Below are 25,739 nucleotides of genomic sequence, written 5' to 3' on the forward strand. Positions count from 1 at the left end.
TTTTTATGTGACCTGTCTCCTACTACTTTGCTGAGGTCATTAAAAACATTTGTTTGTGAATTCTTTAGAATTTTCTACATAGACTATTGCCTGTAAATAACAACATCTTACTTCCAGGAAAGATGCTTTCTTCTTTTCTTGCTTGGTACACAGTGGCAGTTCATGAGAACAAATGACCTTGTATTAGGCCTAAACTTGGAAGCTTTCAGTATTCACCATCAAAGATGGCACCTGCTTTGGGATTTTATTGATGCTTTTTAAAATCAAACTCAGAGGGGTCCCTTCCCTTTTTAGTTTCTTGAACTTGTTTGTCAATGTTCATTTGTTTTTACATCATAAATGGATTCTTAGCTGATTTTGAAATTTACTGTGATAATAATGTTTTTTGTTTTATCCCACTGTGGCACTATTAGGAATTGTGGCTTTGTTGGAGGAAGTGTGTCTTGAGGTCTCCTATGCTCAAACTACAACCAGTGTAGATACAGACTGCTTCTGCAGAGTGCAGATCAAGATGCAGAAATCTCAGCTCCTTCTCCAGCACCATGTCTGCCTGCATGCCACCCAGCATAATGATAATGTACTAAACTTCCGAACTGTAAGATAGCCCCAATTAGATTTTTTTTCATTATAAAAATTGTCATGGTCATGGTGTCTCTTCAGAGCAATAGAAACCCTAACTATCACTGATAGATGCATAGATTTCTAAAGTTTTCTGAGATGCTGCATCACTCCTGGAGGCTCTAGAGTACCAGGTGAATATGCAGAATGAATTGAGCAATTTCACCGTTCTGCATCCTAAAGCCATGTAATATACTGTGCTCAACTGAGGATGTACCTGATCTTAGATCAATAAAACAAATATTACATTTGATCTTAGCCAAGGGGCTGAAATTCAATAGTAACTAATTTCAAATGTAAGCTGCCTGTGTATTCCATGATAAACTTAATTTGGTCATATATATATTAATCCTATGTGTTGTTGAATTAGGTTTTCTAGTCGCACCCAAATTCTTTAGGATTTTGAGTTAGAGAGTTGTGGAGATGTGATGTTATAGTATGTATGTACATATGTGTTATGGTAGTGATATATATATATATATATATATATATATAGTATATGTAAATGGGTGTGTGAGACACACACACACACACAGAGAGAGAGAGAGAGAGAGAGAGAGAGAGAGAGAGAGAGAGAGAATGAGAGAACTTCCCTAAAGCACACAATGAAAACTCTGAACTTCTGCTGTGGTGCTGGCTCTAATTCTATTACCTACGCTTATTGGTAGCAGGTTATAAATCCCTCTCCATTCCAAGGGGAGGCAACCTAAACAGTACAGGACTGAGAGAGGTAACAACTTTTCTTTGATTCAGTTATATAAGAGAGGTCAAGAATGCTGAAGTGGGCAGGCTTTTCTGGGTTCCTTCACCCAAGCTATTGACACTGTATTATACAATGGTTCCTATGCAAGGAAGTCTTCATAGAACCCCCAAAAGACAGAACAGGGCTCAGTAGTTTCCAGATAGCTAAATACATGAAGGTTCTAGAAAGCTGAGACTCGAAGAGAGCACGTGGAAGCTCAATACCCATTCCTCCATGTGTTGTTCCACATGTATCCTTTGTAGTATTCTTTCAAAATGTCAATATATTGGAGCTAGAGGTATGGCTCACTGGCTAAGAACACATAGTGCTAAGTTAGTTCCCAACATTCATGTTGTTTAGCTCACAATTGCCTATAACTCCAGCCACGGGTACACTGGCTAGTTTTATGCCAGCTTGACACAAGCTAGAGTCATCAGAGAGGTGGGAGCCTCAGCTGAAGAAATGCCTCCATAAGATCCGGCTGTAGGCAAGCCTGTAGGGCATTTCCTTAATTAGTGATTGGTGAGGGAGGGCCCAGCCCATTGTGGGTGGGGCCATCCCTGGCCTGCTAGTCCTGGGTTCTATAAGAAAGCAGGCTGAGGAAGCTAGGAGGAACAAGCCAGTAAGCAGCACCCCTCTGCATATGGCCACTGCGTCAGATCCTGCCTACGGGATCTTGCCCTTTTTGAGCTCCTCCTGTTCCGACTTCTTTTGATAATGAACTGTGGTGTGGAAACACATGCTGAATAAACCCTTTCCTCCCCAAGTTGAGTTGGTCATGGTGTTTCATCACAGGGAGAGTAATCCTAATTAAGACAAGGGAGATCCTATACCTGGGGCCATGGGCACCCACATACATGTACATAAACACATACACACACACACACACACACACACACACTGTTAATAAAGTAGTAATAGTAAATGAAAATATTTTTAAAAGGAAAATCATCTCTGTGTGTTTTCCTTAACATGGGAGACATCAATAAATTAATTGAACTCAGAGTGATAGTGAAACAGAGTGTGATAGGTTCTCAGTCTCAATCAGAAAAAAAAAAGCCAAAATAAGGATGGCTAAGGCATAAAAGGCAGAGAAAGCTATGTCACTTGTAGTAATAAAGAGACTGTGAAAGTCACTCCTAAAGCAATGCCCTTCCTTGAACTAAGAAAGTATAGGGTATTAATCAGGTAGCCTATTCCTATTCATGGAGAGGAGTGATTTACTAGTGGGTACCCTTCTGAGCATGATCAGTTTAAGGTCTAATTTAAGAAGGAAAGATAGACATATTTATGGGCACACTTAGCTCAAGGTCATAGATCACGTGTTTCTACTCCTGTGATTCCTAAGAATATATGCACATATAAAAGTAATTTAAATGGAGTTATCATATAAGAGGGGAGATGATGCCCAACTAGATATCATATGCCATCAAATAAAAACCACCAGTTCCAGAAATGGGTTATATCTTGTTGAGTCATTGGCCAAAGGGATCCCGTGGAAACTCCCAAACTTAACAGACTATTGTCAATGGTTACCCTTTACAACATGATGGTAAGACCCACTGCTGATGACTTGTCATCATGAAGAAATTGAGCTGGTGCCCAACTAGAGGCTTCACCCCTATTGACACCATTCATAGTGCTTGAAAGTACTACACATGCTAACAGAGAATTAAAGTTATCATCAATCTTACAGAGCTACAGACCATCTAAATTATAGAAGTTAAACCCACTGGTGAAATAGTGGTACAAACATTATGGGATTAACCAATCACTTTTTAAAATTGTATTTAAAGCTGGCTCCATGAGATAGAACCCATATGCAACACTGTTAATGAGGTCAAGAACCTGAGACTAGATAGGTCATGAGCCCTGGGGGAAAACCCATTATTCTGCTAAGTGAACATAGCAATAAAATGTTCCTAATGACATATTGCCATACCTATAGCTCATGCCATGTTTAACTCTAATCAGAGAAGGTTTTTCATGCAGTAGGTGGTAATTAACACAGAGCCCCACAACTGACAATGTGCAGGGAATGAGAAACTTTGAAGCACTCAGCCCTAAATGAGCTGTCTTTATCCCAGCCCTCCTCTCTGGGCTCAAAATTATGCAGAAGAGGGGGTGGAAAGATAGTAAGTTACAGAGGTGAAGGAAGATTCCAAGTGTTTCCAAGATTCCAAGATTTCCAAGATTCCAAGATTCAACAGTGTTTGTGGAAGCACGCACCAAACTTATACAAGTTCAAGCCAGACACATTTCCAGGACAGAGAAGAGGAAGTGGGTACAGAGTCCCACCCCTAACCAAAAATATATTTATAACTGATGGCTGCTGGAAGTGGGGAAATCAGTTTTCTTCAATGGAGTGATACTGGGTGTATCATCCATATTCCAAAGAAAACTTCATGCTAGGGGCTTAGCCAACTAAAAGCAGATTCTATGTTTTTGTTTTGCGTTTTGTTTTGTTTTTAAGAGAGAGAAGGAGCATGGAGTAGGGTGGATGGGGAGTGGAAGGATGATCTGGGAGAAGCTGAAAGAAGGGAAAGGATGTAATCAAAATATATTGCAGGAAATTTTTAAAGGTTAAAATGGTGGACAGGAATGCCACTGGCCATGCTCAGCTCATGTCATAATTTTAACTGAATATAAAGGAAACAACAACTTGACAGTCCATTAGTAGAGGAGTTTGCTCTCAAAGGTGCTAACACTTGGAACCCTAACTTATAGCTTGTGGTCAGAAGCACAAGGAAAACTACCCAGGTCTTGTGATGGCATCCGAGGTGGTAGCAGCTTTGGAAAGTGAGTCCTAATATCTGTGGGGTTTGATGCTGCCCAGGTAGCAAGTGGTGGGAGTGAGTTGAATGGGGAGGTACCTAGTAGTAGACACTCTGAAGAAAAGATTATCTGCTTCTGATGGGAAGAATGACCCTTGAAACTTTGAGGCCATGGAAATCTGTGTTGACCTTTGTGGAATGAGAATAAAAGAAATACAGTCTGTGCGTTGTTTTTTTCTTTTCTTTTCTTTCTTTTTTTTTTTTTGTGTGTGTGTGTGTGTTTGTTTTTTATTTTGCTTGTTTTGTTGCTGTTTTCCAACACAGCAGTTTGGAAGAAATAGAGGATTGTAATAGTTTGTCTTTGTTTGGATTCCTATTGCTGTAATCAAACACCATGACTAAAGCATTTGGGGAGGAAAGGGTTTATTTGGCTTACACTCCCACATTGATGTTCAACACAGGACAAAGTCAGGACAGCAACTCAAATAGGGCAGGAACCTGGAGGCAGGAACTGAAGCAGAATCCATGGGAAGTGCTGTTTTCTGGCTTGCTCCTCAAGGCTTACACAGCCTGCTTTCTTACAGAACCCAGGACCACCTGCCCAGGGATGGCCCCAACCACAATGGGTTGGGCCCTCCCCCATCAATCACTACTTAAGAAAACATCTTACAGCCAGATCTAATGGAGGCATTTTCTCAATTGAGGTTCCCTTCCTTACAGACAACTCTAGCTGTGTCAAGTTGGCATAAACTAGCTAGCACATAGTTCTTTTAATATTTGGTAGATATCACCAGTGAAGCTACCTGTCCAGGTCTTTTCTTTGGAAAAAATGAAAAATAATTAAATCAATCTATTTGTTACCGGTTCTTATCCCCAAACTGGGTCCTTTTGCTTCAGAGCAATTGAAGAAATATAATCAGCACCAATGGAACATTTTAGAAGACTTTTATTCTTGGTCCAAAGTAGGATAAATGAAAGGTAAAGTCACAAGTCAATTTCCCAGCCTTCCAGAATCCAGCTATAAATGGGGTGGGGGGTATGTGGCTAGGGAGCTAAGGGGCAGGCATAGTAAAGGAGGTCACAGTATTCACAAATGCTATCAAAACTGATCATTCTTATCAATACTTAGTACAGGGACCCTCCAGTATACTGGGGAAGAGTTCCAGGGTTCTCTTTGCAAATCAAAACCATAACTTCTTGAGCATGCTAACTTGTATAAGCCTTATGTAAAACAGCTTAGCATTTGCATACAACATGTCTGCCCCTCCCACACGCTTGAAATCACCTCTAGATTACTCGAACCTGCTATATAAACAGCTGCCACACCACATTGTTTAGAGAGTAGTGATGAGAAATGAGACTATCTGTGTTCATTATACTCGATTTTCTTACAGGCTTCATTATTGAATTCAGGGATGAAAACCATGCGGCTATGAAGGACAGCTAATCTACACTTTCTGGAACAAATGTTTCTCCAGATGCCCTATGTCCTTAGGAAAATTTCTGAAGTTTCTAAGTGACTGTTTTTGCTTTTTCTTTGAAAACAGGTTTTCCTTGTCACCCTAATGTGCTGGCAAGAATGTCCTATGCCATCTGGGAAGTCCAACTCAGCTGTTCCTGGGAGAGGCACAAATCAGTGCACTGTCAATTCCAAGGGCATCACACAGTCTGGGGACATACTTAGGCATATATGTATCCATGTATGTAGGGAGGCCAGAATGTAGCTTAATTTTAACTTGTGGTTCCTCAACCACTGGACATAAAATAAATTCAAGCAATGTGTTCCCTTCCATCTCACAAAATCAATTACCAAGATCTTATTTTCATGTCTAATGAGTCTATGGTGAGTTCAGTTTTTCAGTCTCACTGTAGCAAAACTTTCAGAGAAATGGCATATACTTAGGATGTCATCCTTAAGAAAAAAAATGTTCATTTTCACAAATCAAATACCTCCCATTTTCAGAATTACAGTATTTTTGACTATGCTAAAACAGAGACAGGGTTTCTCTGTGGCTTTGGAGGCTGTCCTGGGACTTGCTCTTGTAGACCAGGCTGGTCTCAAACTACACAGATCCACCTGCCTCTGCCTCCTGGGTGCTGGATTAAAGGCGTGTGCCACCAACGCTCCGGCTGCTAAAACAAGATTTAAAGATGCTTAACACACCTTAAAATTTGTACTTAAGAGAGTAATTTTACAATACACTTGTGGAATGTTCTTTTAATGAATTTTTCTGTTGGAAGCTTTAAGCTGGGAGAAATATCTCTGAAAGCTTTTAGAGTCCCTCAGACATAAGGAGGCCAACTGCCTGGCCTTTCTGTGAGCTGTGCTAAATCAGGACAAATTTCTTAGACCAGTGGCCCTACTCAGCTCTTATGTTATCCACAGTGAGCACATAGCAGTTCCACAACTTTGGAAATTATTCCCATTTTCACAATACTTGTGTATTACCTGCACTCATTCATAAGACTTTTTCTTTCTAGTTTATACTAAAGTGTTTCTGGTAGAATACTTGCTTAGCAGGTATGATGATCTAGGTTCAAACCGTGGCACCTACTTAGAGTATATTTTTTAATGCACCATTATTAAACAAAACTGTTTTATCATTAGTGCAAATAGCTAATTGGCCAATATAAAGGAAACAAAAACTTGTCGAAAATTCTAGATAGATACTGTGAAGAGTTCTGCACTAGGGGCCTATTTCTTATGCAGTAACAGAGAACTATGCAAGGGAATAAGAGTGAGTGTCCCTTATTTGCATTTACAGTCATGAGTACTTTACATATAGCATCTCATTTAATAATCTTAGTAACTATATGATATAGACAACTCCTTTTTATACAAGAAAACTAAGGCACATCATGACAGATGGTGGAAGCAGGAATGAGAGGCAGCCTGGAGGCCAACTTCTTAACAGTCCCATTCATACATACATATGGAAGAGAGAAGTGACTACAGTCAAACCCACTCAGGTTATTGCTGAGCTTGCCACACTTTGGAAACACAGCTCTTGGGGATATATGATGGTTAATTTTATCAGCTTGATCAGATTCAGAACCAACTAAGAGACACACCTCTGATTGGGTCTCTGAGGCCATTTTCAGAAGGGATTAAGTGAGGGAAGACCCCCCCCCACACACACACACGGTGAGTACTTTCCAAGAGATTCCAACAAAAAGCTGTGCTGCTTTCTTGCCTGTCGTGGCTTCATCCTGGTGAGTGTGTTTATCCTTCACTGACACCATAATCTAGATTCTTCTGCCTTCTGAATGTGAACCGGAGACCAGTAATGCTCCAGGAATTCAGCCTTCAGCAGCAGAGTGGGACTGTGAACATACCTAACTTTGTAGACTAGCCATGGATCAGGTTTCCTGCCTCTCCAGGGTGCAGACAGACATTTGGACTACCTAGACCCTGTTGTGTAAGTTAGTATAATATACCCCATTTCCAACTAATACTCATTGTATTGATTTAATTCCTCTAGAGATGGTTGACTGATACAGGTCATGTCCACACAGCATTTTAGAAGGCTTCCTTCCACACTCAAAAACGTTCACATTCTGGTGTGTGATGTTTTGTAACAGTGTCTAGAAGATTCTCAGAAGCCTGCAGCAAAGACTCATTTGCTTAAACACAACATTTCTTAAAGTATCTAGACCTTGAAACCAATTGTGGAGCATGTGTTAGCAATGAGGAAATTGGAGGTTCCAAGGACCAGTTCTGGCACACACATTTAGGTTCTGGAGGGATCTAGCAAGCCTGAGCATGGCACACATGGCTCTGGCAGGCCTTCTCCTTTTCCCCCATTGCCTCTGCCTAGATTACATTCCTAAAGCAGTCACCAAGGTATTTTCCCTTATTTGGTCACTTCCTCCTTCCGAGGCTGATCAACAAGGTCCAACTATCAAAGTATTGAAGTCCAGCAATCAAAAGTCCCCTTTGGCTACTCTAATTAATCTGTCCAATCAAAATTAAACACCTCATCCTAACACTGGTTTCCCTTTCCCCTTTTTATAAATTGACAGTAGCCTATGGGTCACCTCTGTTTCCTCTCTTTCTAGAAGCAGCCTTTGTCCCTCGGGGGCAAATACCCCTTCCCCCTCTCTCCTGTTCCTTCTCCCTTGTCGTCTGTCTCCTATCTTTGTCCCTTATTCCCTGCCTTTTATCCCTTTGGGGCGAATAAATCTTTGTGCTGAGTACTTGGTCTTGGGGTGTTGTTTGCCGATTCCAGGCTTTTCAGGTTGTATTTAAAATGATCTCCACTTCACTAAAAACTATTGCTTGTAAAGAAAAAGAAAGGACATTTCTTTCCCGAGTTTACAAATAGTTAAATGGGACCCCATTACCAAGTTCAGTTTCTCATGCTGTCTAACTTATTTACCTTCTAAAACCCCTTTTAACCCCCTCCTCCACCTCCACCTCCACCCCAGCCACACACCACACACACACACACACACACACACACACACACACACACACACAGCCCCTTTCCACACAGCAAAATAACAGGTTCCCTCATTGCCTACCACACTGGGTGACATAGCAGTCATGGACAAAGTTACCCTTGGCACTGGGATGTAGCAGGCATTGTCTCCTTGCATGTGGTAGGTAGGATGCTTTGGAGTTCTATAAAGTTGGTACCTACTTCAGAAAGCTCTCACTGAGATAGGGAAACAGCCACCGGAGGGACCAATAACTGTGAGAACTAATGCATTTCTAATTGTCACCACTGACACCTACTTTGCTGTGTGACCTGCTGAACAAGCTTAAAAGAACTCAGTGTGTCTTGATAAAAATCCAGGCGTAAATTGTTGACATATGTTCAAACTCTGCTCTCTGGAGCTGAAGCAGGCAGGCAGCAGTAAGGATGGGGTGATAGGTGTCAGAACTTATCTGGGCTCAGCAGTCAGGGGGAGCCATTCTACCAGATGCTCACCTCTTGCTCCATCTCAGGTGGTTTCAAATACTTCACTGTAGGGGGATATTTGAACCAGGGTACAATAGCCTCACCTTCCTTTTTGGAGCTTTTTTCAGCATTTTCATCTGAGCTGGTCCTGTTCCTATGTCCCCGGTCCTCTGTGCTTGGGGCTTGGGGCCTGTCTAGTTTTCATGCATTTTTCTTTCCACCCTTTTTTTTTTTTTTAATCTACTTTAAAACAAACAAGCAAACAAATGGAACCAATGCTTCTGGACAGGCCTTAAGGGAGCTGTAATGTCAGCCTTCCAGAGTGTTCCTAGACAGAAGTTACAAGCTATGGTTCCTGTGATGAGCCTTATAAAGGAAGGGGATGGGAATCCTCAAATCAATCACACATCAATAAGCTCCAATTTAGAAGCATAATGGTTCATAACGGCAAAAAAAAAAAAATCTCACTTAATGGACATATGGTGTTGGGCTTGTGATATGGTTGAGTGATAGAGTGCTTGCCTGGTGTGTGCAGTGTTCTGGGTTCAGGTCCCAGTCCCCAAAGACAGAGCCAGTGTTCCAGGATCAGAGTTTTAAGGGAGACTTGGGCAAGGGAGATGGCTCAGTGGGTGAAGGCACCCAGTACCAAGCCTGCTCATCTGATGATCCCTGGGCATCCGTGGTAGATGGAGTGAACCTACTCTCCAAAGTTTCCCTTCGCCTTCCACATGTGTGCTGTGGCATGCACATGCTCACACACATCCCCAAATAAGCAAAGTACATGGAATGAAAAATAAAATTAAAACAGTGGCTCTTCCATTTTTCCCCCTTTGGGGATTCAAGCCCCAAACAGATGAAAACAGCTAGCCCTGTTTCCCGTAGCTCAAATTTGAGCTAAAAATAGAAATCTGTTACTCCTTTTAACTGATAAAATTGAAACAAAAACTAATACAACCCAGAAATAATTAAACTCTGGAGTTTAAACATTTCATTGTATTTTTATTGATTTTTTTTTTAATTTCTGCTCTGTTAGGACAATGAACCGGGAAACCACAACTACAATTCACAGACTGCAGCATGAAAAACACACACTCCATTGGAATCACATCAAGCCCTTCCTCTTTATTCATTTGAAAGAGTCCAGTGCACGTGCAAAAGACAGTGCAGTGCACTGCCTTTTTTTTTTTTCCTTAGAAGGGGGAAACATTTATTCTGGCAGCACTTTTACAATCCCAGGAAGTGGTTGAGATAACCACTATAGTTGTAGGAATAGGAACCATAACAAACTTGGAGAGCATTTGACAGGCAAGGAGCTCCTCTTGTGCTTAGTGGACGGACGGCCCCTCAGCTGCTGGTCACCGAGTCTTTCCAGGTGTTGAAAGGAGGAAACAGAATTTCCTGTGTAGATGATGAAATTCCTCTTGATCGGAGTGGCTTCTGTATCTCCAACCTTCCCCTGACACTGAGGCAAATTCTCAGGCTTTGCTGGAGCTTGTTCAGGCACATGACCCTCTGACCAAGTCGACCCTGGCCACAACACACGTGACAACCAAGGCTCCCTCAACTACACTGCTTCTCTAGGGTTCAGATGACAACACAAAACATCACTTGTCAAAAAGTATCAGATATTCAGAACATGGACATCTGTGTTTATGAAAATAGCAACCATTTGCAGGGTATGCTCCCCCAAGGGGCCTTATTTTTAATTTAATATGGCCCTCTGGGGAGTAAGCCCAAAGTCATGTATGACATTATAAGACTGGTCAAAGTCTCTGGACTTGACAGTTTCAGAGCTGACTGGTGCCAATTTAAAAAACAAAAGACCAAAACGACTGCCCAAATAATTCAGTGGTCCGTAAAGCAACAAAACATTAACCCTTCGGTTTACACTTGCACACACACACACACACACACACACACACACACACACACACACACACACATGAGAACTGTGACAAAAAAGATCAACCAAATTCTGATCCATCCTGTTCTAAAAGGAAAAGGAAATCTCAAACTGGATTTGTCAGTCAAGTATTCAAAACACAAAAAGAGAGGATTGCCACTCAATTTTGATTTCCAAGAAACTGCCTTCCTGGAACGGCTCTGGGGACAGGGAAGTCAACGGGACAGATTCTACACAAATTGATTGGTAATATTCATGATGCAGCCACCTGCATGCATTTCTCTTAAAGATATGTGGTGACTGCGTGTGCTTGGTATTCCAAGAGTCAATACTTTATAAACAAGTGTTAGAGTAGGGCCAGCTGACTCACTTTTCTTGTGGGGAACAGTTAGTTTTACATGCTTCCTGTCAACACTTGGAGGAGGCCGGTGTCAACAGAACCTTTCACGATCTGCAGAGAATGTGTTACTATTGCAGCTTATGCTGTTTGGCCCCAACTAGGAGGACAATGGAGAGCAATTTCTGGGGACTGTTTCTAAGTGTTTACTTCCCGTAGATGTCTTCCAAGTGGTTCTGAATGAAAAAGAGCCCATGAGGGATGGAGTTCTGTGAAAGTATGATCCTACCTGAAGGTCCACAGGCCGATGTGGAAGTTCACACAGGGCTCTGCTAAATCACACACACTGTTCCAGGGGAAAGGGCACATAACAGTAGAATTGCTGCATGATTGAGAATTGACCTCAGATTATCTCAAGTTGTTCCAAGACTCAGGATTTCAGATTCCTCGTCCCATTTGGCCCCTAGAAATGACTCCCTCTGCCCCTAGTAGTGGTGATGTGTAGGGAGAGCAGAGATTCATTCTCCTACCATGCCCAGTGACTAACAGGCAGTGGGTGTGATGAAAAGATGGGAGGGGACTCTGTCTCAATGGGCTGAATGTTCCTGGTGATTATTGGAGAGTTCTAAGAACTGAATCCATCCATGGACTACAGGTTAGCTTTCCCTTGCCTTTTCAGTTGAGAAGGCGGGCTAAAGGATGAAGAACAAAAGTCTAACACTAAAAGAAGACACCAGCCCCATCTTGGCACAGTTCTCATGTAGAATATTGCACCCAGTGTTAACTAATGCTAGAAGCATCAAACTGTATAAATTTAAATGTATTTGCATATTATAAAAATAAAGATTAACATATACATATTTTACACTAGTGACGGAACATCGATGAACGTCAGTCGATCCCTCCTTCACATTGAACAGAACTGAAATCTGAGTGCTCTTAACACTGCCACCCGGACTGGACTATGGCTTATGTGTACATGGAAAACAAAATCCCTGAGAAGCCATTCAACATTTTTTTTTTCTTTTCTTCAAGTAGCTCTCTCCTTGGAGGATCACAGTTCTGAGGTTCAGGTTGTGAAACATTTGCTCCATGTTGGCTCCCATCTTCCCAGCCCCCTCCAACCCCTCCAAGGGTCCTCTGCAGGCACCTGGTGCGGTGGTTTCACCCTGGGCCCCAAAGACCCTTGGGAGCATGGTGGGTTCTCCAGGGGCAAGAGATGTCCCAGTCAGTTCCCATGCTCTGCTTACTCCATGGAAATTCCACAGCCACGAATGTCACTGGTTTCTGTGCTTTTCACCAACGTTCTTCCTAGATGGATGAGAAGACAAAATGACAAAAAAGAGAACAGCAGTCTCAATTACAAGGAAAGAACGGGATAACATAAATGAGTTTGCACAGGTTTCCAGTCTACTTCTAGAATTCTCTGTTATCATGGAGATGTCAGGCTCTCGATGACCCATCAAGCAAGCAGCCCCTTTAGCAGGTAGAGTAGTCAAATGTTGTTTGTGATGCTAAGCATAGGTCAGCAATAAAGGGGGAGCCAACACTAATGGTTATGCCCACTTACCTGGCTGGAACATTATAGATGAACTAGCTTCGTAATGAACAAATACAGATTCTAAACACAGCCTTGCTTCCTCAGTAAACACACATGGACACATAAATACCCTGCCCCCAGGCTCAGAAATGCATGCCTCAACCTGAGTGTAGATGTCTACCACTGCTAAGCCTGCTTTCACTTCGAGTGCTACAAACAAGGGTGCCAGCTGAAGTCCAGGTTGTTTGAGCATGGAATGGAAACATGGCTGCTTTCTCAGCCAACTGAACAGTGGCATTTGACTGAAACAACAGAAGGGGAAGGTCAGATAGCTAATGCTTTTATTCTGGCTTTCTACCATGTTATGCCATGGAGGTTCTAAGAGTTTTAATGACACTTACTGGTATCCAAAGAAAACAGAGATGCCCCTCCATGTCTCTCCATGCTGCTTTATTTTATAGAGGTTGGTAACTCAATATCCATCTACTATTCCCTTTCAGCCCATATAAGAATGAGCTTAATCAATCTTCATATCAATAGCCTTTGGTTTATGACTTACACACTTACATACCAGTGATGCCCTTTCCCTTGTAGTTCATTGCTGCTCAGTTTCTCCATATTTTACCAATCCCACCAGGACCTGGGATGAGATGCCCAAGGGTGAGGGTATAGCTAAACTTTGTTGCAAGACTCCAAAGTGTGCTTGGTGGGTAAAAGAGAGGTTCACATTTCTTTGGCACTCAGTCATAAGAAAATGTTTGAAAACCTAGTAATATAATAAACTCCTGGCAGGGAAGGTTTTAAAACTGTCTCAAATTCCAGTAAGAATATGATACATCTAACTGGAAGAGGATGGCCATGTAAAAGCATGTGTCTCACTTAGGCAGTTAACGGATGGCGTGGCTGCCAGCTCTCGGTTCATGGGGCAGCAACTATTTTTCCTCAGTGACTATAATGAACTTCCAGAAATGCAGACAGTTGTGTCTGCTGTCTGCTCCCCTGAGCCACATGTAAGGCTGAGAATCACAAGATCACCTAACCAAGGCTGCTACAGGGAACATTCCACCCTTAGCACTTGCAGCATTTCCCACATTGTGATGGTTCCTGTTAACTGTCAACTTGGCAGAATCTGGATTCACCAAAGAGTAGGGCCTGGAGGAGATTATCTCGATTACATTAACTGAGGGGGGAACCCACCCACTGTGGGTGGGACCACTCCCTGGCTGGGATTCTGGTCAGTGTAAGTAGAGAACTGAGAAGCACTTACTGCCTCTCTCTGTCTCTCTGTCTCTCTGTCTCTCTGTCTCTCTCTGCCTCTCTCTCTCTCTCTCTCTCTCTCTCTCTCTCTCTCTCTCTCTCTCTCTCTCTCTTTCCTTCCTTCCTCCCTCACTCCCTCCTCAGGGGTTTGGTGTTTTGAGACAGGGTTTCTCTGTATAGCTCTGGCTGTCCTGGAACTTGCTCTATAGACCGTGCTGTCCAAGGTTGCCTCTGCCTCCGAGTGCTGGAATTAAAAGCATGTGCTGCCCCCGCCCAGCCAAGCTTTCTGTTCCTTGACCATCTGCTTTGAGATCTTGCTGCATTCACTCCCCATCCAGGACGAACTGTCTCTTGAACCATGAGCCACAGTAAACCCTTTCTATCCCTAAGTTGCTTTGGTCAGGGCATTGTATCACAACATCAGAGACAGGAACTAGGACACAACAATCACACTCTCCATCCATCAGATCTCCAACCTATCTCTATCTCACTGCTTTTCCATCTCAATTAGCCACCCCAGCCCTTCAAGGTCTACCCAAAATGCCACTTCCTGAACCTTTACCTGATTTTTCCTACTATGGCTCTCAGTGCTACTAATAACCTGTCATCAAACTTCTATTTCAATCTGGCATATCTTTGTCTGCATCCCACTCTGTGATTCTTATGGGCAGGTTATTTCACTGACACTTGCCACAATGCCCACTAGAATGCAAATACTCAACAAAGCTACACAAATAAAGAATACGATAGGAGAAAGGCCACAGACAAAAAGTAGTTAAGGACTGAGAGCTAGCCACTGTGGCCAACTGTCCGTCAAGTAAGGAGCTATCTCTTAAGTTAGCAAAGAGACTGACTGTGAAGAGCCTTGTGAGCCATGCCTGGGATTTTGAACTTGAGTCAGAAATCACCAGGAAGTTACCTCAGGACTTTTAAAAAGGGAGATATGTGACAGGTATTGACATTAAAAGATAAATGTTGGAGAGGGGGCTGGAAAGAGATATCTCGGTAATTAAAAGCCTTAGCTGCTATTCCAGAAGACCCTGGTTCAATGACTGTCACACACATGGTGGCTCACAGCTGTCTGTAACTCCAGTTCTAGGGAATCCAATACCTTCTTCTGGCCTGCAAGGGAGCCAGACACATGTGGTATACAGACATACATGCAGGCAAAACACACATTTGCATAAAACTAAATCTTTTAAAAAAGTATCAGTTTAAAGGACATGAAGACTAGTTAGAGTCTCAGTGATAGGAATCTTAGTGGATAGGGAATCAGCGGGTATCACAGAGTTCAAGAAAAGTCTCTCTCATGTTAAGGCATATTGATAAGATGGGCAAGGTCTCTGGTGACAGACTATATAGGTGGAAGCCATTGAAGTTGACAGTTTCCTAGCTTGAACAGACAGGCACAAAACACTATCACCAACTGGGACAGAAATGGAGAAATGGCGCATTCTGGGAAAAGAAGGGAGTGGATTCAGTTCTCTACCATAAAGCCCACAGGCTGCCAGATAGGATGCTGGATGAGGAGGTGGGGAGTTGAGAAGGCTCTGCTAGGACTTAGACTTAGACTCTCAGAAGGTTAGAACACCTGCCCCAACTCTGGACACAAAAAGAAATGAGCCTAATGCGCTAATCTGTCCATAACAGACAACCAGCAACAGCCTCTGAATCCACACAAGCCAATCCTACACTTGCATGTCTGCTTTGCCTTGGACATCAAGGCTGTTGCCCATATTTCCTCTTGCCTCTGTCCCACAAGCAAGCCTGAGCTTCCCTGTGTAGCTTGCCCCTTCTCTGTAGTGTCAGCCATCTGCTGGTCTATTGGCCTTATTATTCTTCAGAGTGGTTAACACACAGCATTTTAAAATGAGAGCATCTGGCATTGTGAGAACAGCATGGAAGCCTTGGACGGTGAAGCAAATGGCATACCTGTACACTCAGTAGCTGGGGTTGGAGGGGAAACACTGCTGGGTAAGACACGGAGGTCTCTGCTTCCTATGCCGTTCAGGGTTACTGAATGGATCAGTGTGTCAGGGACCTTTACTGTGAAGGATTTTGTCTAGGTGTTATAGGTGTTAGTGACTACAATATGAAAGATAGCATAACACACCAACACCTTCTTTTTATGGGAACAAGCATAGGCACTGAGGACACTCTAAACAAATTTTCATTTATTCTCCCTTGGCAATAGAGAAGGGAAGGCACTATTCTCACTTACATATCCAGCATACACATTACTCTTCTACAGGCAGACCTTTTAATTAATAAGTGCCTAGATAAGCCTGTGGGTAAATTTTACCATAGTATCCTACCCACATTGTAGAAACATTTTGCTTATAGTATTTACTGTCTAGGCCATCCAGTGTATGCTACATATACTCCTAGTAGAAACAACAGTAGGTATATTTATTGAGCATATATTTGCTCTATGTAATTATATTAAATGCTGTGTTTGAAATTGCCTATCTCATGAGACAACTTCATGAAATAAGTACCTCCACAATCTACATTTTACAGATGTCTAACATCACACTACTAACAAATAGCAAAGACTCAGTAGCCAGGCTGGGTGGTCCACGCTGGTAATCCAAGCACTCAGGAGGCATAGACAGGAAGGTGGAAAATTATAGACTAGTCTGGACTATATAGCAAGACTGTCTAAAAGTAACAGAAAGAAAGGAAGGAAGGAAGGAAGAAGAAAGAAAGGGAGAGAGAGAAGGGAGAGAGGGAGGGAGGAAAATTCAAACTCTAGTGCAGTGGAACCTCAGAGCTCAAACAATCTTGAGAAAATAAACATTGTTTTCACAAAGTTGCATGAGGTGTTAACCAACTTGCACTCTTCCTGGTGTTACAGTCCGTAAAATATGGTAACTTAAAACACACACACACACACACACACACACACACACACACACACACACACACACACACACACACTTTTTTTCCCCAACATGGATCTACTATTACCGACTCATCATATTATCACATGCTAAGTGAAGAATCAAGCATTTTGCTATTTATCTATCCCAAGATCAATGACTCTACACAAATGAAGTATAAAGTGCCCTGGACTCTCTTCCCTATGGATTCTCTTTACTCCCAACCCAGCCCATCTCCTCTCTAAGTTCTCCAGGTTCTTAGGGCCATACACATTCAGGGGATTCTGTGATTCCCAGAGACTTACCCTTAAAACTTGGTGCTCCTAAAGTCACAGATTGGGTACAGTAAAAATGGAAGCAGAGGGAAAGAAGCACTATCCTTTCCACTTAATTGTCCAAGAAAGGATGAAGATACCTGAGCAGAGAGGGGAGAATTCCAGGATCAATGTGGCTAATGGGAGACTCCATGATTCAAGAAACACAATTCCTCCCAGCCAGAAAAGACAGCCAGGCAATGGACTAGTCTCTCCTTGCCAAAGATAATATAAATAAATTAATTCGATGGGGGAGCCACAGACAGGCAACCTCCACACTTAGCTGTAAATACCAGGCACCCCCCTTCTGTTTACAATTTTGTGGTCAATGAATATGGTCCACTGTGATCAAGCCAAATACAGATCATTCCATTTCTCTTTGAGATATGTTTTCAAATCCATATTAAGTAATCCAGGGAGACTTTGAAATTTTTGCCCAATTATTTGGTGAGATAAAGGCCACAGTCTTCATCCTCATTGCGTCTGTGTGTGTGTGTGTGTGTGTGTGTGTGTGTGTGTGTGTGTGTGTGTGTGTGTATTTCAGTGGGTCTTAAATATCTTTCTGTCATAGCAATGTTATTGCAGAATTTCCTGAGTGAGACAACCACTGTGCTTTTTAGAACAGTTAAGAGTAGCAAAAAAAAAAAACTGGTATCTGGTGGGGCTCTTATTTGAATGTGTACCCTACTGTGCATAGGCAATCATCAAGGTTCTTCAAAACAACAACAGAGTTTGAAATGCATATCTCAGCTCTGCCCTCTATTGTTAATGCATTCTGAAATACAAATGCTTAGCTCAACATGTTTAAGCCAGAAAGAACATTTTTTTTGCTAATTCTATTAACATGCCATCTAACAAAATCTACTAACTTCTCCCTCTCTCTCTTTTAATATTTATTTATTTATTATATATACAGTGTTCTGCAGGCATGTATGCCCTGCACATCAGAAGAGGGCACCAGATCTCATTATAGATGGTTGTAAGCCACTATTGGTTGCTGGGAATTGAACTCTGAACCTCTTAAAGAACAGCCAGTGCTCTTAACCTCTTAATCTCTGAGCCATCTCTCCACTTCCCCAGAACTAGCTTCTTTTTTCTCTATGAACTTCCATCTCTTCTCCAGGTGATGGAGCACACAAATATGATAGCACCACAGGAGAAAGGTCAACTATTAAGAAATAAAAATTAACCATTTCTACATCCTGCATGTTCCAGGGTCAGTCCACAAAAGGAACCACACAAAAGAACATGGGTGGCTTGCCAGTATGCTGGGAGGTAAAGTGGTTTGGCTTTTTGCTTGTTTGTTGGCTACCCTGCTGAATTCTTTCTGGTCACCACAGGAAATCAGTAGCCAAGTTGGGGTAAGCAGTTTATAACAGAGTTCACACAGTTTAGTTAGTGGTGGAGGGACACTGGACAGAATTTCCTTGGAAAGAAAAAGAAAACAATTTTCAGGTGCAGGACACCTGAAAATGAAGTGTGATCGGCCATCTGCCATTTGCACCAAAGCTCACACACATGCATGCAGACTAGAGCATTAAGAGTTTCAACCTGCAAAGAGACTGCAGAACTAGGGATTCACAAACAAAAATGTAACAGATTCTGGAATGTTGACCAGTTTGATCTTGTGTAGGTAACTGCGGTAATTGTGAGTTCTTGAGTGGAGAGACCCTCTCTTCTACAGAAGGTAACAATAGAGGACAGAGCTGAGATAAGCATCTCAAAACTCTCTCTCTCTCCCCCCTCTACTTCTCCCTCTCTCTTCCTCTCCCCTCCCCCTTTCAACTGTGTTTTGCTGTGGTTCTCCCCAATCTCTGGCTCTTACAATCATTCTGACCCCTTTTCACAATGGTCCCTAAGCATCTAAGCACCATGGGGGAGGAGTGTGATAGACTAGTCCCATTTGTAGCAGAGCTCTCAGCAGATGTTTGTTTACTCTCTGCATCTTGACCAGATGTGAGTGTCTGCATTAACTTTCATCTACTGCATTGAGACTCTTCTCTGAGGAGGTCTGAGAGCTATAACAACCTATAGAGGTATGAATTTAGAGTGTAGTTTCCTATGTCCATTTACAAAACAGCAGTAGTACGCTTGCCCTTAAGGCCAGTGAGTTCCCCAGCCATGAGTTCTTGGCCAGATTTATAATACCAGGCATGTGTTTCCTCCTGTGAAATGGGCCTTAAACCTAATCAGAAAAGAGTTGGTTACCCCCTACATAGTTGTGCCATCCTGGTCACTAATTGTAGCTCACAGAGTTTATTGGTGAGTCAGACTGTTAATGACTCCCTCCTACATAGCACCATGAAAGCTGACCAGCAGGAAGAAGCTTCCCGATTAGTACCAACTTGAGTTTTTCACATACTGTGATCAAAGTATGTGGTATTGTCACAATAGGGTCATAACATCAAGTTCAGGTAAGTAACCAAGAACAAATGGCAATGGCCTGCATTGTTTTAGGGTATCACCAAGACATTCCAACCAACAACTCAAGGGAGGTTATCCTTCATCTGTCACTAGGCTTTTTCTATGGCATCTCATGGCTTCTGGGAAGAACATTATCCTCTGTGTAGGGTAATTCCCATTAAATTCACAGTCTCCTACCCCTAGCTGAGGAGCTGTTGACAGGAGCTGACAGCTTCTGCAGGAGAGTCCATTTTTTTAAGGGTGTGGTCCTAGCAGATGGCCTCCACACCTATGATTATATGAACAGCATAAGGTAGACTTAGTGGATTATTTAAAACAAACAAACAAGAGGGCATGAAGCTGGGAGGATTGGGGAATGGATCTGAGCATAAAACAACTAGGGGGGAGGAAAGGAGGATAATCAAGATTTATGTCCATATGAAAGTATCAAAAGGTAATAAAGATATTGTTTAAGGTGTAAAAAAATCAACCTTCTATTTTCTCTCTACTCCTCCCAGTGAGAGTTCAGTCAGCGTCTTCCCACCCCCTCTCCATCTTGAGACTCTGCATCCTCAGATTTAACCAACTGCAGATAGGAAACACTGGTGCATGGAGCCATGCATCTGTACTGGCCATATACTTTCTCTTATCATTATAAGTGTCAAAGCAATCTAGAGATGATTTAAAGTATACAGGATGGTATGCAGAAAGTGCATAAAAATTTTATGTCATTTTATTTAAATAACAAGCTAATTTATTTTCCAAGACAGGAAACTAGTACGTAGTTCAGGCTGATCTGGAACCCAACAGGATCACAGGCAAGTACCACAGGCCCCACTCATGCCATTTTATACAAGGACTTGAGTATTTTGTGATTCTGGTGTCCAAGAGAGATGGGGCTTTGTTACAATCCCCAAGGGATTACCCATCCCTCACATACATGGTGTAGCATGCTTGGATGCTGAACTGTCAAGAGGCTACAACTAGGAAGTTCTGAAGAAAGCTCCTCACCTCCCTCCAAGCCTCTCTACCTCTCCTTCATCACCCAGGAAACAAGGAGCTGCAAGTAACACATGGTGCAAGTCACTTATTTCATTTGAGTTGGCTTGAACTGTGCCAGTAACCAAGAAATTATGAGAACTTTTTTCAAACTTAAGAATTTGCTTAATACCAACACATCAATCACCAAAACCATTCTGGAAAACGACACTAAAAACATTGGCTGCACAAATGAGGTGCCACATTACATTAGACACAGTAATGACAATTAGCACTAGATTTCTTCTTAGTGTGATGAGGATGCTTCAGAATGAGATAGTGGTAAGGAGTGGAGAAGTCACACCACTTAAAATATACTGAGAATCATCAAGCACTGTGTAAAGCAGACATCAATGGAGCTTTAGAACTCTGTCTGATATAACCCATGCTGAGGAAGGTTTTTGTTGTTATTTGTTTTGTTTTGAGCAACCCTGCTGTCAGATGCATGGTCATCCCGTGATGTGACCACAATCATGACCCCATGACTGTAAAGGGATCCTTCACAAACACACTTCAAAAGTGCAGAAATAGCTCACAGTTGAATAGGTTAGCAAAGTACACAAGATACCTCTAGGTACCTGTTTTCCCTCTGGAGAAAGAAGGGCAGGAGGAGAAACAGCATTTCATCCACTCCCAAAATCTCTTCTCAATGGAATGCTGGGAGAACCACCCACCACTTAGACAACTCGAAGGTGTAAGTCCCATGGAGAATGAGCCCTCAGTGAAGACCTACTATAAGCTCCCAACCCCCAAACCTACTATTAACTCCTTACTTTCCACCTCTCTTTCATTGGGGAAAGATACCTGAAAATTCTTGGTTTTTTATTTTTAATTAGTGTGTGTGGTGTGTGTGTGTGGGGGGGGTAAGTGCAGGGGCAAAGGTCAGAGGAGTCCTGAGAGCTGGAGTTACAGGCTGTTGTGAGCCATCTCATATGGGTGCTGGGAATCAATCTTGGATCCTCTCTAAGAGCAGCTGGTACTCTTAATGTAATGACACTCAGATGCAGAGTCATGCGAACATTTTAAGTGAGAAACAGCAAAGTTTGGGATTCATAAGGAGGTACTAAATAACCACCATTGATTCTTTTTTGTTTATGAACTCTACTGTATCACTATTTCACATATGGCTAAGGTGGTATATTAAATGTCAAGTCTTCGATGATGGGGGAGGTCCTTCTGTGTATGTGTTTGTCTTATTGGTTGATAAATAAAGTACTGTTGGCCAATAGGAAAGTAAGATAGGTGGGACTAGGAGAGAAAGAGGATTCTGGGAAATGTAGGAGAGAGTAGTCGCCATGTGACTGCCGGCGTCCTCTATAAGATGTCTTATAAGTATATAGATTAATAGTCATGGTTAATAATTAAGACTGATGTTGCAGATAAGAAATCCTAGTCATTGGCCTTCAGCACTGTACCTAATATAAGACTTTGTCTGTTATTTCAGGTGCCCATGTGGCAGTGGGGCTCGGGTGGCTTGACAGAAAGAATTATCATTACAAAACTGGGCAAATAATGGCTTGGAGAGACTGTTTCAAAGTGTTAAAGGATCAAGGTCAAGGACATAGAGCAGGGGTTGATTCTGGTACCTGGGACTGTTCTAGTTAGCACCTGTCATCCCAACATGATAATAAACATTCATCCCGACTCTGTCCTTTCTTGACGTGAACAGTGAACAGAGTCTCATCCTAGCTAAGAGTGGAGGGGTCAGGAGTGACTGACAACACCATGCATGTACCAGGTTCTGCTTTTGGGTTGGCTTTACAAAGGTCCATGGGGAAGGTAAAGGACACCTGGCTGGAGGCCATCATTAGTAGCACAGAGTTAAAGTCCAACAAACATACTTTAGAACAGACCCAGTGACTTCAGAGTCTTCAAAGATGCACACCTGGCTACTTTCCCTGGACATTCTGATACATGTGCCTGCTGAGGACAGTTCAACCTTTCCCATCTGCTTGCAGTTTATGAGCTGCTCTAGAGGGAGATATCACTTTTTCATGAGCTTCTTAAGTTAGCTGCCAAGCTGGGCGTTGGTGGCACATGCCTTTAATCCCAGCATCAGGAGGCAGAGGCAGGTGGATATCTGTGAGTTAAAGGCCAGCCTGGTCTACAAAGTGAGTTCCAGGACAGGTTCCAAAGCAATACAGAGAAACCCTTGTCTTGAAAAAAAAAATTCAGTCTTAAGTTAGCTGCCTGGAGCTGCAAGGGCAGTGCTCAATCTAGGACTGCTTGCCATCCTGGGATACTAAGCCTCAGTCCTGGGGCCAAAGCCATGTGACTCAGTGGCTGCTAGCAGTGGTTTTGGACACAGTGTCAATCATCGTGCTTCAGACCTTCCAGTGGGCCTGGCCTAGCCTGCATGTCTACTTTTGTTTAGTGCTCATGGCTGTGGGTTGTGGATGTTTCATGGCATGGGCTTCAGATTGCATCTTACAGGCATAGGCTCTTATCCAGACAGTCACGAGAGTGGTCATTTCTCCTGGTCTCCACACTAAAAAAAAGTTAGTCTTGCCAAAGATGCAACACTTTCATAGTTAGGGAACAGTCCTTCATCTAGAGCTGAGAATTATACTGCCAAGACACTAATATTTGCTACATCAACAGGGTTTCAGTCCCCAGGGGTGTTTCCCTCCTGCAACTAGCAAGGTCTAAGCCAATGGCCATTCTGATGATAACCAAATTTAAAGCTGGTTGTTCATTTAGGTTCAATAAACTGTCAAGGAGAGGCAGACTACATGGTTTTTTCTTTCTTTCCCCAGGCTGGCAAAAGGGGTCTTTCTGTGGTAGAACACAGAGCCACCCATGGGACTGGCTTGATAACTCTGGCTCTGTGCCACTAGGGTGTCTGGCACAAGCCGATATTTAACTCCTTTATCTATCTTGTCCATTAAATAGCATGGATCCATGTGAAAACAAGAGATTAGTGTCTCTGGAGGCTCAGGGACATTTACATCAATACAAAGTATATTGTGTCCTGAACCTCTCTGCTTCTATACACCCCTTTATCCCTTCCTTGGTGTATCCAAAAGGCAAGGAGCAGTAGGCACAGACTCAAAGAAACTGCAAGGCTGACAAATGCCTAGGTTGTGATATGTTCAGGGAGAGGAAGATGCAAGTTAATGAGGGATCCTTGTGTGATTATACTGTGGTACAGGAGAAGAACCTCAAAGCCTCAGTTTCTTAGAGTCACCCGAGGGATGTTGCTGCTGGGTGCATTCCAGATAAAATAGCATCCTAAATCTAGTGTTTGAGAGGTATTTCCCACAGGTGCTTGGAGCTAGTTTCCAGCACAGCTATATTGCATAGGCTTTGACTAATGAACTGCCCAGTTTGCAGGAAATGGGGCTTTGCCTTCTACTTCTGATGTACTGTAACATCATGGAGACCTGGCTGTACAGAAAGCACAAGACAGGAGGAGAGCTGCCCCTGCCTGTGAGACACTCCTACCACAGAGCCCTGGCATGTGACCAGACAGCAAGTTCCTGGTGAAGAAAGCGTGGTTTTGTCCTCCTACCTACTTGACTAGATGACAGAGAAGTCACAGTACTCAAGTGCAAACTTTCCAATGCCTTATAAACCTTTGTCCATTGTGTGTATGTGTAAGGAGGGGGAGGCACACTATACAACCAACAAACCAGGATGCTGTGTGACTATGGCCAGCTGGCTGGTAAGTGACTGGAGCTATCACCAAGCAACGAGCTTCAACCCAGGAATGTCTATGATTGCTGATTTACCAACTTATAGTCATTTCGTCTCAGTTTAAAAGTAGCCCCTTTGGTTTCTAGTATGACCAAAACATATAAATAAAACTCTCAAGCCAATAGGATGTCTCTTTTGTAGACAAGACAGCATCTATTCTGTGTGAATATTTGTACACGTGCATTCCCTGTCAGTCCATTTGGGGAGAAGGTTGTAGCCAGCCTACAGTCTTTGCTTTTCTGGGCTTGATTAGAGAATGAGAGACCCCTGCAAAATCAAATCATTATAGATTTTCTGCAGCCTTTTCAGTTTTAATGGCCCCTTGCTGTTCTTTGAAGTGAAACCCACTTAATTCTGCAATGACAGTTAAGAACTCTCACTTGGGACAAGGATGAGGCTCAGGTGGACCCTAGAGGCTTTTCAACAAAGCTCTGTAGTAATGCTATTGGGGGGAGCATATTTTTTTTTGGTTGTACATACCAGAAAACGGACTAAAAACCAATGAACTATATGCACATCTTAAATGAGTAAACTCTGTGGTTGATGAATTATACATCTGAGACACTTTCTAAAAAATTGTTGACTTCATCAGCAAAGTCAAATATCACACAATGGCAGGCAAAACAAGTTTATATTTTGCTGCTTGAAATGCCTCTGCCCTCAGGACTTTTCGAGGTTTTTGCACACATGGTTGAACTATTGAGCCAGAATCTGCAACAAGGAACTGGTGGGACTTGGGAACTCACTTGGAACAGGGGCTGATCACAGTCGGTGTAGGTGGGTAAACCAAGGCCACATTCACTCGCTCGCTGCCATTTTTGGGGCAGATGATCTCTGCCACCCCTTCTGGCCTGGGCTGACTCAGCAACTCCCCTGCAAAGAAGAGAGAGAAAACCCATTAGGAAACAGGACCAAAAGAGTGGGACTCCTTGACACAGAGGAATGCAGCACTTTCAAAGGGGGAAGGGAGGCAGATGCCATTAGTAAGGAAATCGGTGACGGTCTGTAGACATGGAGACAGTACCAACATGTAGCTAGCACAGCAGGACTGCAGGGTTCTAGCTCCAGCTGCCTTGATCCTCAGCACATCACCATGGAGAGGGCTCTTACGTGATGATGGCAGTAGTGAGAAGGTGTGCCCTCCCAGCAAAGGAAAGCACCTGCCACGACAATCACCTTTCTTTTCATTCTGACTCCTGAGATCTTCATGCCAGCCAGGCAGAGGTGCCAATGAGAGGCTCGTAATTGAGATTTGGGAATACAGGGCTTCAACAGAGCTAGCAGGCTCGAAACAAAGCTCTGTGCAAATGATCTAGACACGCTGCAGGCTC

The 25,739-nt window shown here is 42.8% G+C and overlaps 1 protein-coding gene and 1 non-coding gene across 4 annotated transcripts in view; both read right to left on the reverse strand.

Moving 5' to 3' along the window:
• Positions 1-715: 715 nt before the first annotated feature.
• Positions 716-897, reverse strand: LOC113832811. The gene has a single exon (XR_003480285.1). It is a non-coding gene; the product is annotated as a U2 spliceosomal RNA (small nuclear RNA).
• A 9,119-nt stretch (positions 898-10,016) lies between these two features.
• Mfhas1 (malignant fibrous histiocytoma amplified sequence 1) overlaps positions 10,017-25,739 on the reverse strand; it is an 88,218-nt gene continuing 72,495 nt past the window's right edge. Inside the window, exons 2-4 of one of the 3 annotated variants that reach the window (XR_003480262.2) lie at positions 25,155-25,281; positions 17,263-17,372; positions 10,017-12,589 (exon numbers count right to left, since the gene is read on the reverse strand). Coding sequence is in view for 2 of the 3 variants with exons in the window: in XM_027391248.2 (XP_027247049.1) it covers positions 12,556-12,589; positions 25,155-25,281 (161 nt within the window). In the remaining variant the exon portion in view is untranslated. Of the gene's footprint in view, positions 12,590-17,262; positions 17,373-25,150; positions 25,282-25,739 lie in introns of those variants that run through there. The other 2 variants (XM_027391248.2, XM_027391249.2) reach the window with 2 other exon arrangements.

Source organism: Cricetulus griseus (genome assembly GCF_003668045.3).
Source record: "Cricetulus griseus strain 17A/GY chromosome 1 unlocalized genomic scaffold, alternate assembly CriGri-PICRH-1.0 chr1_1, whole genome shotgun sequence".
Lineage (NCBI taxonomy): Eukaryota > Metazoa > Chordata > Mammalia > Rodentia > Cricetidae > Cricetulus > Cricetulus griseus.